The following is a 16,320-nucleotide window of genomic DNA, read 5'->3' on the forward strand; positions in this document are numbered from 1 at the left end:
TGTACTTCCTAGAGTGGGTGCTGCACTGCTCGCCTTGAAGAATATTTTCTTGGAAGTCATTCAGATACGCCTTCTTGACAACTTTTTTGACCCTTAATATGTAGCACCTTATAGAGAGACCAAAAAAACTTGCTCCAAACCGGACCTAATGTGGGTCCGTCTGTCAATTGCGAGGGGGAGTGCTTTCATTAAGGGTCAGAGTTCATCTAAAGAACTTTTGCTCTCAATGTTCCACTTTTAGAGAGATGCTCCGGTGTCCACCTTATCCCTTTAGGCACTTTTAATCACGTGACAGAAAAATCGGTATCTTCTTTGGAGCATCGAGAAGAATCAGGTCAAACAGAGGTATAAAATGTCCAGCGCTCTGCTCATCTTCACATCAGAGAAGACAGGCAAGATAGAGTTCAACTTTCCACCGCTTAGCCTAACAGTCGATATGTTGTATGAGGTAAGTCACGAATATCGATAAGAAATCCATTCAAGTTTCCTCTGCTTTACTTTCTGAAGTTTTCACAGTAAGCGCTAGTAACCTTTGACCATCTTAGATGTGAAGAAAGAAGTCTTTCTTGACTTCTCATGCGGGATTTTGAAATTCCTGGTTTGATTTTGGTTTTGAATTTGGTTTGATAGTTGGTGTAACGTGGTAATGGTAAAAGATGTTTTGATTGATGTATGCAACGTATTACCTTTATTCTTAAAACTATTAATAATAATTTATTTTCAGTTTATGTTCTTTGAAATAATTCTCATTTCTCAGTTCTTTGAAATAATCTCTTCACAGGTTCTTATTGTCTTTGTGTTGGCAGCCTGCGCCAGAGGGCAGTACTATCCCAAAGGTCCTTATGCTCCTTCCCAGGGTATAGCCGCTGTGCCTGTTGCTCCAAGACAGTCCTACGCGGTAATTATTCTCTGGCCAATTTTTAAGCTCATCTAAAATCCTTATAACTGTTCAATTATTAACAACTTTATTACCCATAATACCTTGAAATTCACGCGTTCTGATGTATGTTTTGATTTTTATCTTTTAGGAAGACATCCCACAACCATACAATTTCAATTACCAGGGAAACACTGACGATGGTGCCACCTTTTTCCAGCAAGAACAAGGAGATCAGTCCGGTAATAAGAAAGGTTCCTATGGATACAGAGACGCATTAGGGGTGTTCCGTGAGGTCCAATACGAAGCCGATGCAGCTGGATTCAGAGCATCTGTTAATACCAATGAACCAGGCACATACAATGCCAATCCTGCCGATGTAGTCATCTCTGCCCAAGAACCTCCAGCAGGTGCCTATGCTTCTACTGGAAGGCTAAGTGGTCAGTACAGCTCACAATCATCTAAACACTATGGATCATATTAACGTTTAGTCCCCCACGCCCCCAATATCGTTGGCTGTAAAATAATGAAGTGTATAACAGAGCTTATATTTCTTTTTTGACTGTCTTTCTGTATTTTATTGATCAAATGGTGTGTAATAAATATTTGTGATGTATAGAAAAATGATCAGTCTTCACCTTGTATGAGGTAAAAAGGGGAGGATAATTGGTGTAAGGCGGGTCTCATTTCATTGATGTAAGGAAGTATTGAACAAATAGTTAGAGACATTTGTCAACGACACTGCAAAAAGGAAAGAAAATGCTGTAATAGGGAACTCCAACGCCAAAAGAAATATTTATTCATATCACGTCCAGGGAGCCCAAATATGGGGTCACGCCTGCAAATTCAGAAGTGGACTTCCTCCACCAATAGCAAATCAGTATAGGCTTTGGGTAAAATCTACTCTCTTTCACAACAGATATCTTCCCAAGTACAACAAAGCTATCATATTATTAACAAAGCAAAGAGGACCTTGAAAATACTTTCATCAATTAATAAAGGACTTGAGGGATATTTTTAGCTCTATAACAAAGACGATTAAAAGTGTCCTTGGCCTGCATTGGCATTATACAACTTAACAGGGACCATTAATGAGTCCCTTTAAACTACATTTCCAAAACTCTAAAATGAAAATACAAAAAAAAAGGACCTAAGCTAGAGAGAATTTGTACTCTAGCTTAGATTCATCAAAATCTGACCATATCTTAAAATTGAGCTAATAGAAATTTGGAGTTTTTTTTTTTGGTTAAAATTTCTAATTATAAACTGCAATGAAATTGTAATGAAATGAACTTCATAAACTATAGACTCTATAAAAAACGGTTGCAGGAGGTATGATGTACCATGTCTTCAGGATTGAATCCTGTAGATGGACAAAAGGATATATTTTTTTTGCTCCTTGTTAAAATTCAGGGTGATTCTTGTAGATTTGACGTTTCTAAATTCAAATATGGCAACCATATTGCTGTAAAACCTACCAATTTTGAGGGAGAAGGGATTAAGGTCAAAAAGTAAGGTTCCAGTAAACAATATTTCATATATTTTAAGAAAGTGTTACATAAATTAGTAAATATTGAACAATGGGTCTGTTAACCTTATTCTATTTACAGAAATGTTTATCTGATAACAAAACATTTTATTTGCCTTTTATAATCGTCCATTGGTGTCTCCCGTTCGAGATTCCAACAGTAGTCTGCCAACTTCACTATAATTTTGTGATTGCTCATTGCCTAAAACGTTCTGGCAGGAATTGTTTAGCGAATTCCTCATCTTGGAAGAGCAGTTTGATTTGAGAACACACAAAAATTTCCTCTTTTATCTTGGCCTCAGTGATTCCAAGTCACTTGCCTCAAACAGGAAAATCCTTCTCCTTTTTGTCCATCGCTTTCACAAATATTTTCATCAAACCTAGCTTGATGTGCAATGGAGGTAAATAGATTTTTGACTTATCCATCAAAGGAGGACGTGCTACATTTTTCTAGTCTGGTGGAGTTTCAGAACGGTCTGGCCAAATTATTTTTACCCAGTAGTGCTTGGGGATGGTCCAGATGTAACTCTTTCGTTAATTCCTGGACATTGTTACAATAAACCAAAGCACTACCCAATGGAGTAATAGATCGTTATGTTAGATTGCCTCTTCCTATAAAAAGAGACCTTGACGCCTTTTCCAGAAGATTCCACTGCTGAAGCCACGATCCTAGTAATTGAACATCGATTTTGGAGAGGTCCAAATCTCTAACCAAATCGTTCAATTCTGTCTGAGTGATTAGATGCAGTTTTGCAGTATCAAGAGTTGAAAAATCTTGATCTGTACTCGTTCTGACTTCTGCATCTTCTGTAAACTTCTTTTCCGATCCTGAATCATAGTAAGTTCTGGTGGCTTTGGCACTGGTCATTGAATCATCTACCTTACATCCAAAATAGAGTTGATAGGCTTTTCTTACTTTTTGAAATGCGAAAATCGAGAATTCTGGAACCTTCCAGAAATATCCTGACTGTTCTTTCGCATGTAAAATATTCTGGATCGTTCCGAAATATTCTCGAACGTTGCAGAAAGCTCCCGAATGTTCTAGAAAAAAATAATAAAAAGGTACATTAGATGGAAAAGATAATTAATAATATAATGATAATATAATATAATAATATAATGTTTAGAAATAATTTAATTACTCTCAAGGAGAAGACGTTTCCAATAAGACCATAACCTAGCAGTGGCATAGACAGGATAGGGTCAGCAGGTATATCCCCTGAGGCAAAAATGTGGCGATTTTTAGCATTATGCAATTGGTGTCTTTTTATTTGTGAATGTACCTGCTCACAAAAAATTCTGGCAACGTTAATACAACCTGAGCATTTGGAAGCCTTCATCTTTATCTTCGATATTCCATTTTTAATATTCGACTTCAGCTGGAAGCCAATTTCTATGTTGTTGTTGTTGTTGTTGTTGTTGTTGGGTTTAGGAACATCAGCGACTAAGGCCATATTGCTCCGTGTGTACTGTCTTTATATTGCGTATGTTCTAAGGTCCATTTTCTGTTTGCTGAACGAAAAACACGAGTTTCCGGGAGAAAAAACTGCACTACCTCGCCTGAGACCGTCTATGTCGCTGAAAACTACGTCTCGCTTGATAATGTGTTAGCATTGAAGAGTGTTTGCCCATGATCCGTGGTCAGTCGTTCTATCAGTTTCCATCCATCGGCTCGCACAAGGAGGAACAGCCTATGTTCATTCACCGCGACCATCCATGAGGCGTTGGCGTCCACCATTGGCCCGACAACTGCTGTTCTGTCCACTATCCGCCAACATGGTGTATCGAATACACCATGAATTGTCAAACGCAACCTTATCTGCGAAGAGATCTAACCCTCCCAAACGCTTCCTAGTTCATTTCACAAATATACGTGGTCACAATTTTAATCTGAATGATGTCCATTTCCACTTGCAGTCTTCCAAACCCCATGTACTTTTTCTGACAGAATCTCAGTTATCGGCTGATTCAACTACTGCTCATCTCAGATGCCCAAATTATTCGCTGTATGATTCCTTTCGCCTCAAAGGTGGTACTTGTGCATATGTCCGTTCCGATATTCCCTATCAGAGACTTGGTAATTTGGAATCTCCTCTTTTCGATCTTCTCTGGCTTAAAATCTCTCTACCTCATTCTGTCAAATTCATCTGTTGTCTCCACCGTTCTCCCAACTCCACTAATCACTTTGAGCTCTTTAACTTCCTCTCTTTGCAACTTGACTTTCTCCAGTCCAACTTTCTTAACAGTAAGGTAATTTTCCTTGGTGATTTTAATGTTCACAACTCCAGCTGGCTTCCGTTTTCTAGTCACACCGACCCAGCTGGTCGAGATGCTGAGGCTTTTGCAATTTCTAATGACCTTGCACAGATTGTTCATTTACCTACAAGAATACCGGACGATCCCAACCATACAGCCAACACACTTCATCCTTTTCTCACAAATAACCCTTCTAAGTACACGGTCGAAGTGAATGGTCCTTTAGGCACCTCAGATCACAACTTGTTGATTGTCTCTTCTTCAATGGAGCCTTTATCTAATGGCTAATTGTTTGGCATTACAGGAATGTAAAATGGGATGACCTGCGAGATTTCTTTTCTTCTTTTCCTTAGTCGGGTTACTCTTTCAAAACTTGTGATGGCAACATTTGCTCAGATCTTGTCAGTGAAATTATTCTTGTAGGAGTCTACGCGGTAGCACAGTGGTATCGTCACCGTCCTCCCTCACACCGGGTGGAAAAGGCCTGGGTTCGAATCCCGTCGATGACGCGAGGAACTTTAATGGGCTTTTTTCACTCCGTGGCTGAGTTAGTCGGTTTCAGGCGTAGATAGCAATTTTTTTCTCCCCAGTAACTGGGGTTTTTTCGTCCAGCAAAACAGGCAAATCGACCATAGAACATACGCAATTTACAGACACAAATACGGGTTAATGTATTTAATTACGGGGAACCCTAAAAAATAATAAATAATAAATAAAATATTCTTGTAGGAATGGAATCCTTTATTCCACACTCCACTTTAAAATCTCGTCCTTTATCTAAGCCTTGGTTTTTCAATAAATGTGCTAAGGCTGTTCAAGAGAAGAACGTTGCATATCGTAATTGGCTTGTTTCCAATTCTTCAGTGTCATTTTCTGCCTACACCAAAGCTTGCAACAATTGTAAAGCAGTTATTAATCACTCCAAACTAAGAGTTTGAACAGGCTAAGAGTAGAAAACTTGCTTCTTTCCCTAATGGTAGCCGAGCATTCTGGTCTTACGAAAGCTATTGACCGCAACTTTTGCCCATCTCTGCTCCCACCTCTGTCCAAACCAGATGGTTCTGTTCTCACTTCAGCCAAGGATAAAGCGGACCTGCTAGCATCCCATTTTTCGTCCAGCTCATGTATTAATAATCTTGGTAAATCACCTCCCACCATTCCCAACACGCTCCATTAAATGCCTCCTGTGGGCTTCCGTCAAAAGGATGTCAGAAGGATTTTGACGAATCTCGATGCTAAGAAAGCTCCAGGTCCTGATTGTATTTCTTTCTCTACTTGTTCTCAAAACCTGTCCTCCTGAACTTACTCCTGTTCTTTGATGCCTTTTTTCACTTTCTTATTCCAAAGCTGTTTTTCCTTCGGCTTGGAAATTTGCTCATATCCAGCCAGTTCCTAAAAAGGATGACAAGTCCCTCCCATTCAGTTATCGTCCCTTTTCAATTACTTCTACTCTTTTAAAAGTAATGGAGAAATAAATTAACTGCCAACTCTTAAACTATCTAGAAACTTTTCGTCTAATCAACGATCGCCAGTATGGATTCCGTCAGTGTCGATCCACTGGTGATATTCTGGCTTATGTTACCCATTTATGGACTAATTCAATGGAAACGTTCGGTGAAACACAAACAGTTGCTCTTGACATCTCAAAGGCTTTTGATCGTGTTTGGCATAAAGGTCTTCTAAACAAGCTTCCATCTTATGGTTCGCCAACTGTTTTTAGTAATTGGTTATCCAGTTTCCTCTCCGATCGCTCACTGAGGGTGATGGTAGATGGCTCTCTATCTTCTAACTTCTCCACTAATGCTGGTGTCCCCCCAAGGTTCAGTTCTTTCCCCCACTCTTTTCCTCTTGTATATTAATCACCTTCTTCCATTGACTGGCAAAATAATAATTTTTGCTGGTGATAGCACATTGCATTACACTTTTCAGTTTGAGAAACCTTGCCTTGCCCAATCAGCTTCAACTTCTCGAATATCCGCTACGAATTCCTTACATGGCGGTCTCCAGGTAATTGTCCAGTGGGGCAAAGACAACTTAGTTGATTTCAACCCTTCTAAAACTCAGTCTTGTCTTATATCTCGCAAAAAGGATTCTTCTGCTCCTATGCTTATCTTTGGTGACACTCCGATTTCTAGGCAAAATGATATATCTCTTTGGGGATTACCCTGACTTCTAATCTCTCTTGGCACAAGCACATTACTAATATTGCTTCCTCTGCATCTAAAAAACTTGATTCTCTCTTTCGCTCTCTGCGTTACTTTTCTTCCAAACAGCTGCTCACTCTGTATAAATCGCAAATCCGCCCTACCATGGAATATTGTTCCCACATCTGGGGTGGTGCCCCCAAAACCTCTCAGGCTTCTAGATCCCATTCAGAAGAGGGCAGTTAGGTTAATTAATTAATGACTCCTCTCTCTGTCTCATAGACGTAGTGTTTCTGCTGCATGCCTTTTCTACAGATACTTCCATGGGCACTGTTCTTCTGAATTGGCTTCTATAATTCTCGCTCTCTCTTTCAAAACAGTTCGAACACGTGCCACCACCAGCCAACATCCATTTACTGTCCAACTTTAAACTTACAGAACCAACTTTTCATCTTCCTCATTTATTCATTCAACTGCCGTTTTCTGGAACAATCTTCCTTCATATGTATTTCCTGAAAATTACAATCTACAGAAGTTCAAGTCCAATGTCAAGAAATATCTTCTTTCGTCTTCTCAACCTCCAACCCAAGCACGGTACTAAGTACTATAGGTTCTAATACCTCTCGTGTTTGGGGTTTACATAATAAAAAAAATAAAAAAAAAAACTCTTGGCACATCTTAACGAGCACTCGTCGAACATCCACAAGATTCGTAGTTTTCATAATAGTATCACTCTTGAACCGGTACCCGACAATCATCCCTTTTTCCAAGTCCGTCAAATCAAGTCCCTTGCCACGTCGATCAAGCACTTCATATGGACCGCATGCTATGAACTTGCAGTATCACATTTACCGGTTCTCACTACGATACATATTGCCACCAGGCGGGGTGGATTGGCCGATTGCTAACGGGTTGGTGATAATAATTTTCACTGCTCCATGAAGGCTTAACAATATCCTCTATCGACAAGATTAAACTAGTCTTGTCGTGCATACTAAATTTAAAATCAGCATTATTATTCAATTCAACAAAACTGTGATTTCTACCTTCCTCTAAAAGCATCAAATTTATGTTTAATTTGCATTACTTAAATATCTTAAAGATATTTAAGAGAATCTTAAAGAGATTAAATCTTAAAGAGAATAAAAAATGTTGTCATAATGGAGTTAGGAGAAAATTATCCACAGCTTGAACTCGAATCTGTACTCTTTTGCATTCGATTACTAAAAACAAACCTATTTACTGTTATTAATAATAATTATCAACAAGTTAGCTTGTGTAACTTGTTGGTTAAAGACATTTAAACACAAGATTAGCTAGATTCATGTATCTCAGGAATCTTTCTAACGGAAATTTCAGTGAAACTGAAAAAACACGTGTTCCACTTTCCTTGACATTCTTTGTTCTCCCCCCCCCCACCTCCGGGTCAACCTGTGACCCTGGAAGTAAACTCACCTTGGGTGTAGCGAATAAAGAGGTCACAGTTGACTATAAAAACAGAGAGGTCTGCCCCTCATCTTCACTGATCATCTTCGAGAGACAATCTGCCTGCTATCAACATGTTGTCTAAGGTGAGTAGACCTAGAGAGGTTGCCAAAGGGGGGAAAGAGCTTCAGTAAGGGACTTCGTATTGCGAAGTCAGTGTTAAAATAGGAAATGCAATGAGTGTAATGTTTGGTGAGCCTAAAACTTTAGAACTTTTTACTTTAGCGCGAATTTTTGAAATTTCTAAGTCTTATTGTAATATCCTATGATAAAAACCTTGTACTCTTATTTATTGGTATTGAATCTTGCCTAGTATATTGCTGTATACAGTAGTTGACTAAATAAAACGGTAACTGAAGTTTGTAAGTGTTTATTGAAATGTTTCTACTACAGTGATAGTTTTAACGTGTATAATCCATGGATATCATCCCCCCCATATATGGATGAAAAACAATAATATTATTATTAAATTATCAAGAAAACTCATTTTGTTTAGATTAAAAATTAAATCTACCTAAGCTGATTATTGAGTTGGCGATATTCATCAGGGCTTAAAAATGAAACAGTATATATTAATTCCAATGATCCCAGCCTTTAATTTTAATTAGGAATATATTTTTTGGATAATATGTCTTCGTTTCTGACGCTAACAACCTTTACAGGTCGCCATTTTTCTTCTTGTGGTTGTGTATGTGGCTGGACAGGCTCCATATGAGGCAGAATTGGTGAGTATCTTAATCTTAATTATTATTTACACTAAATGCTTTTTACAATAAGTATTTAAGTTTAAGGAAAGTCTTGGTATATTTTGGGTGTTTCTTTTTTCCTCCAGCCAAAGGGGACGAAAATTATAAATGTAATGTAGCAAACATTTTCTGAATCGATAATTGATATCATTGAACATTATTTGCCTCTTTTGAAATAGAAATAATTTTTAACAATAATTTAAATCTCTCTTTCTCTCCTCTAGTATTTCTATAAACTGTTATCACTTGCTTGTTTATCAGTCACTGTTTCTTAGATCTAAAATATTTCTTTCCAGCCTGCACCCTACCCTTATGAGTTCCTATATGAAGGCCAGTTAGAAGATGGAGGAACTGTATCAAGACAAGAGACAGGAGACACATCCGGAGCCAAAAAAGGCTCCTATGGTTACACCGACCCCCAAGGAATATATCGCTACGTTCAGTACGAAGCAGACGACCAAGGTTACCGAGCCTCAATCAGAACAAACGAGCCGGGTACGAAAAACGCCAACCCCGCCAGCGTTCTAATTGTTGCCGAAGAACCACCACCCAATGCATACAGAGTCCCCCAGAAAGCTCCCGGATACTAATACTGTGCCTTGTTCCCATCGATCAGAAGAGAAAGCATCCCAGACTGCGCCAACGTTAATCTGCATGTGATATAGCGAGCTGTTGTAAATATGAGCAATTTGTACAAAAAAGAAAAAAAAAAAAAAGATTATTTTTAGTCGAGTGATGTTTAGAGAATAAAATCAGTAAATCTGCTAAATGTCTAAGAGTATTTTAATAATTAACAGTATAGAAAATGGCTTCTAATATTTCACTCTTAACAATACAATAATATAATAAAAAATTCAATTTATTATTCATTTCAATAATAATTCAATTCAATAATAATTTAAAAATTCAATTTATTAAATTTTAAATGGGAAATACTGAAAATTAACTTTTTTATTTATATCTTGGCGTAGTGCCAAAAAACCATAAATTTCATTTAAGTTTTCAGTTTTGGCATAGTGCCAGAAATCTGTAAATTTCATTTATTTTTCAGTGTTGGCGTTGTGCCAAGTTTATGGTTCATTTTCAATTTTTTCCTGGAACAGTGCCAAGACTGAAAATAGCAATTTCAACTTATGGAAATAGTGAATTTATTATTATTAATTGGTAATAATAATTTCATTATTATTATTAATAAATATTACCAACTTATCGTTAATTACAGATGAGTATGATTAATTAAAAAACAATAAGTATGCAATTTTTTTTATAGATAAAAATGAAAAGAAACAATTTCAATGATTGAATGAATAAGATACAATCACAAGCAATGGTTCTAAAAAAATGTAAATGTGATCACATTATACAAGATCAAAATTAAAAGGAAACTCATAATCTTAGAAGAAATTTGTCTATCCTCCCAATGGAATTGATTAACAGCTCTCCTATTTTTTATTATTTTTTAAAAATTATAAATATTAAGAAATTTTATTTATCTAATGTGTTGATAATAACTTTATTTATTGCAACACTTTCTGCGCACAAGAATGAGCATGCGCAGAAAGAACTTGTTAAGGATCAAGTCAACATGAACAACTTATCAAAATTCATTTGGCTACCCTCAACAATATATTCAATGAACCAAAATTAAAGAAAAAGATAAAATCGAACACCCTTCATTCAGAAAGAGTGTTTGGTGTAAGTTTTGTGTGCTCGTGATAAACATGACAAGAAAAAAGGAACTCAAAAGAGAAGTGCTATTACAACTCTGTATAAAGAAAGTTATTCCATGAAAAGTACTGGCAAAAATGCAAAATCAAAATAAATTTAAATTTTCTGTTTATACTCCGGCACGATCACATGGTCAGAGGAGTTTACAAGACAGAGATTACAACAAACAGCACCGTATTTAGCACTCACGGGTATTTTTCTTAATTTTTCTAAGGTCACTCAAGGCACGTGTACTTATATACCCTCGTGGCTGACCACTCGACTACGTCGATCTTTTAAGGTAGGTGTTTCATTTAAAGGAGTAAAAGAAAAAGACAAACTGCAGCAATTATCAATCCACTGCAGGATGGAAGCCTCCTCAACGATTCATGTTGAGGGAAATGGATCATAATCTGCCAGCTGGTCCAGTGTGGGTTGGCAGATCGCCCGTATTTAGCAGTTCAGGGCTTGGACCCCAGTCTACTCAAAGAGCGTGTGCTACTGCACTCCTGGTCCTGACCACTCGGCTACGGACTCTGGATTTAAAGCGGTAAAGACTACCAATCGACGATTTAAGGAGACTGGAAGTTTAAAGGACAAACCGCGATCACGACGATCGCGTGTAACAACGAAAGCAAAGATAAAACCATAACACTGATTTCTAAAGTAATCGATGACTTATTGCACGCGAAATCCGAGCTGAGTTCAATAAGAACAGAGAAATTCCCGTATCTACATCCATTGTAAAACTTCGTCATAAACAGACTTCATGGTCGTCTAGGGGTCCGAAAACTCATTAAAACCGGAAACTCTAAAGAAACGGTTGGCTTGGGCTAAGAGTCATCAACATTGCCAACTGAGAAATGACAAAACGTACTGTGGAAAAAAAGTACTAAGGATGAATTTTTGTTATCCTGGAGTAGAATTTATATGAGACGATCAACTGAAGAAGAAATGGCGCCACATTGTTTAGCATTAATATTAGCATTAGCAGTGCAAATGATATAAGAAGCAAGCTTATACAGCGTTAACCAAAAAAAAAAACAGGACAAACACCCCTCATTTCACCTATTCATTCTTCCAATAGTTTCTCTAGTTCTTCCTTGAATTTATTTATATATCAACTTCCATAACAACAGATGGAAGTTTGTTCCAGCAATCAGCCACCCGTTGGCTAAAGGCAAACTTCCGGGCACATCTATTCTGCCAAGGTCCTTCCTCAGTTTTAATTTGTGCTCCATCATGTGGTCTGAGCAACAGGAAGAATGCCATCAGCACTAGGCTTGCTCAATCCATTCAAAGCCTTAACACTTCAATTAGTTGATCTCATTAAACACTTCAAACAGATCATCTTGCAAGTGCCAAGTTTCCAGACGCTGCAATTTGGGGAACTGAAGCCTTTCTTGGTAAGAGCACCCCCTTTATCCCTGCTAGCAAAATTCCTGTATATCGTTGACAAAAGCCCATGAGCTGTCCTGGCAGCCTGTCTGCATTGCACAGAGAACTTCATATCTACACAATTACCCCCAGGTCTTTCTTATTTTCCACTACCCTGAGTGTAATACTACACAGTTGGTACGTTACCCTGGGGTTACCGCTGTTCATATGCAGTACTTTGCATTTATCAATGTTAAACTTCAATTTGTTATGGCTAAGGGTTAGCTTACTTCGCTGTCTCCCTTAATATAATTGGATAGATCCCATCCACTCCAAGTGCCTTTCTTATGTTTAACTTCAATAAGTTCTCTTCCACTTTCCTGTCAATTATTACAAAATAATTTAGCTCTCTGCTAGAACTTGATACACTTCTAGCATCCCCTTCCCTAAAGAATTGCTCATGTATGAATGTAGATGCAAAATACTCATTCAGTTTGTCAACAATCTGAGCAGGGTCATCAAAAGTCAAACCATCGATATCGAGTGGACCAATTTGATTCATCCCCTTCCTTCTAGTGTTTACATACGTAAAGAAGTCTTCGCTGTTTTTCTCTGCCTGCAGTCCAGCACAGTGTGGTTCCATCATGATCTGGAGCTGCTTCTGTTTTTCTGGAGTGGGTGACTTCGTCAGAATTGAAGGAAACTGCCAAATATATAAAAAAGGACATACTTCTTTCATTTACTTACACAATTCAACGCTAGAGGAGACAAGATGAAAGATTTAAGTGACTTTGACAGTAGTCGGAGTTAAACGCATCCCTTCATAGATGACAGGTATCCAACTGCGAATGGGTTCTTCTAACAAACTAATACTATTTTACATGGACAGAATTGTACAGAACTGGTTCCAAAAACATAAGAGTGAATTCGGCCTACTGCAGTGCCCTGCAGTTACGAGTTCTCATTCCATCTCTGCGATGAGGTGGAACAAGCTCTTCAGAATAGAGATCCACAACCGTTCAATTCGCAACAATACCAAAGGAATCAGCATTAGCCAACGTATCACGCTGGTGAATTATAATTATTCTGCGTAGTCAGTTATTGAAAATATAACTGCAACAACTACCTTCTGCATAATAAAACATCACAAATTCTATATGCATCCAATGATTTTTAACCATGGTTGAAAGTTTACGATTGTTCGAGCATTGTTCAAGGACTAGATCTGGAAAGATAAAAATGCTACCTGTCTTCCTTGTTGATGCAGGAATATGAATATAAAATGACTCTTACCAGTCCATCCATACAACGAAATCATAGAAGAAGACTATGCATCATGGTTGTCAAGATGTTAAGAATGTCGAAAAGGAGTTACTAGCCTGAAGACAGTTAATTCCTATGGCTTGCACTAAAGAGCCACTGGAAGGCTTGAACTTAGTCCCAAGCAGATGTAGCCAAAAGGCTCAGTTTTAATTGCGCAGTTGTCCAAAAAATTTGGAGAAAAAAGAGTTAAAGGATGGTACTAGAACTGGCAGAACATCCTATGGCACCAATCTCAATGAAGGATTCCTCGCCTTCCAATTCAAATCCTCACCTTTGACTTTTGGCAAATAACACACATTTCGTGGTGTTGTTAACTTGCCAAAGAATATTAGTGAAGATTGATTCATCATATTATGCCTTTGCAGTCTCACAAGCTTCAAATTTTTCGTACCAACGTAGTTTGGAGTATTGATTGGCAACACGGAATACACTCCAGATGACGTGAAGAAAATGGCGGCATATCTCATTGAACAAAAAGTGTTTATTGTTAAGAAATACCACTTGGTCCATTATGCAACACTCTGGCGTGCATGAGGGACCTAGGAACCAAACAGTGTTGGGGTTAGTAGATCAGTCTGAGACAGCAGGCATTGTTTTAGATGAAAGGAAAACTCATACAGACCGACCGACCTTTATTAAGAATGCCATAGAGTTGAGGGTTGATGAAGCTCGGAAAATCCCTGCTGCAGAGCTCAGGTTTGCGTAAACTTTCAAAACAGATGAGGATTCTTACAGCAGAGTAAGGAAGGTATATAAAAGTGATTTGTCTGCATATCCTTATAAGAATAGCAATGTCAATTTGTCACGGAATTCAGTTCACTTTTAAAGTAAGAACCTGACATTCTAAACAAAGTTTAGTTTTCTGACGAAGCGCAGTTTCATTTATTTAGGGTATGTGTATAAGTAAAATGCGAGAGTTTGGGCTCTGGAGAATCAACTTGTTATTGTTGACGATCCACTCATGCACAATACACTACACGTACACATTCTCTGCATTTGACATTTTTGGACCAACGTTTGTGGATGGAAACATCACAAGTGACGTCTGCTTCAGTATCATTAGGAACACTTTGGTGCCAAATTTCTGTCAGTGGCATTGATGGATGGTGCAAGGCTTCATACTGCAGGAGTTGCTCTGGAGTTTCTGGATGTTGATGTGGCCTCCAATCATCTGATTTAAACCCATGTGATTTTTATTTCTGGAGTTATCTCAAAGAAAGAAGAATCTAAGAACGATTCCCACGCTGAAGAAAGAAATTGAAGATGGAATTTTTTTGCAGGAGGAAACGTTGATCTACAATAATATTTAAAAATAATTTAAATTAATAATATAGGTTAACATTCGCGTTCTTTCCCTTTCATTCTATATCTTTTTTTATCTTATCTTCTCTACCTTAATTTCTCATTTATTTTATTTTTATTTTTACTTTTATATGGCTTGTTACGTCAATAACATACTCATTAAAACTCCTAGCCTATGGCTCCAAGGAGATTCTTCAATAATAAATTTGAAATAAAGACCTTTATTAAAAATCCGTTGCAACGTACTACTCTATAGATCCCATGGAGTACAGATGGGCAAAACGATTATGGGACAGTTTTCCATGCAGTCTATATAAAAAGATTTATTTTCTAAAACTTTCCTTGCAAGGGGGCCTTATTGGGCCAAACAATTTGAATGGCCAAAGGTCAGGCCTGCAACTACATGAAAAGCAAATCAAAAAACGTAAACTTAATCAGATATAACTCATAAAAATAAGACAAATGGTCGCCTAAATACCTGTAGAAGATTCATTCCTTCACTTGAAAAATTAATTAAATTGTGATCATCGAAATCTAAATATAATCAAAGTACACTACTCATAGTTGATCGATACTCCATTTTTTAAAAGTTTCCTGAGTTGAAATCAATTCTTCACACAAGTCTACCCATTTTACTGAATCTGTTTTCCTTCTGCAGAAAACCTGTATGGTCTCTAACATCAGAGAGTTGATACTGTTCTGTAAAAACCTCCCAACTACTTGTACAATCGGGAAATTAAAGATTTCGCATCAGCACGCAGCGGGTGTGTCATGTGATGTGGAAACACAATCTCTACCTTGTCCGTAGGCAGCCTGCTTGAGGCGCCAAGGCAATTAACAGGAATGTGTAACATCCTTCACGTGGACCCATTGCCAATGTCAAAAGAGCGGTTCGGGTAGAAAAAAATTACGTAACAATTAGCGAAGCCGAGCTGTCCATCAAAAAATCAGGTCAGAGAGTGGTATATAATGAGTGCATTGACAGCTGCTTCGCATCATTTGGTCGCCACTGTAGACACAGCAAGGAACCATGTTCTCCAAGGTGAGTGCTGCATCCCTAGACTTCTTCCCATTAACGTTAGCTTTGCTTTATTTAAACTGATAGATATTTATACTCTTCGTGGTTTGGATGAGCTAGTTTCTGGTCTTTTTTTTATTTCGTGTACACCTTATACTCATACCTAAGTTAATAATATTATAATATTCGTTCGTTAATAATATTATATTTCATATTTAAACTAAATTATAAAAAATGTACGCTTTAAATTATAAAAATTACCCTTAGCAAATTCAAAATTTGCTTTTGATTAAAAGAGAGCGAGGAATCACCAAGAAAGAGAAGAATGATAATGTCCAGCTTAGGACCCTCGGGTTGCCAAGCCCATACTCACCAGATGTGAGCCCCTGGGGTAAAACTCCTCAAACAATTACCTTACTGGTATCAGTGTGGTTATTATGACCTTCTCTCATACAAGGTGGAAAAAGCATGAGTTCGAAGCACATCAATGGCGCGAGTCATTTTTGTGGCCTTCTTTATAATGTAGTGAGTAGCGTGTATTAGGCGTGGAGTTTTCA

General features: G+C 37.7%; 1 protein-coding gene across 1 annotated transcript; it reads left to right on the forward strand.

Moving 5' to 3' along the window:
• Positions 1-382: 382 nt before the first annotated feature.
• On the forward strand, positions 383-1,410 carry LOC150091787 (cuticle protein 10.9-like). The gene is made up of 3 exons (XM_090385711.1): positions 383-448; positions 782-898; positions 1,029-1,410. The coding sequence occupies exons 1-3, from the start codon at positions 437-439 to the stop codon at positions 1,359-1,361; spliced, it is 462 nt and encodes a 153-aa protein (XP_090241837.1). The 5' UTR covers positions 383-436; the 3' UTR covers positions 1,362-1,410.
• Positions 1,411-16,320: the final 14,910 nt, after the last annotated feature.

Source organism: Mastigoproctus giganteus, chromosome 1 (genome assembly GCF_048544385.1).
Source record: "Mastigoproctus giganteus isolate SK-2022 chromosome 1, ASM4854438v1, whole genome shotgun sequence".
NCBI classification, from domain to species: Eukaryota; Metazoa; Arthropoda; class Arachnida; order Uropygi; family Thelyphonidae; genus Mastigoproctus; species Mastigoproctus giganteus.

What these genes read in the sequence shown, in the direction of transcription:
- LOC150091787 (XM_090385711.1), top strand. An exon ending in CTCCAAGACAGTCCTACGCG is followed by an intron (nt 899 to 1,028) that starts GTAATTATTCTC and finishes TTTATCTTTTAG; the next exon opens with GAAGACATCCCACAACCATA.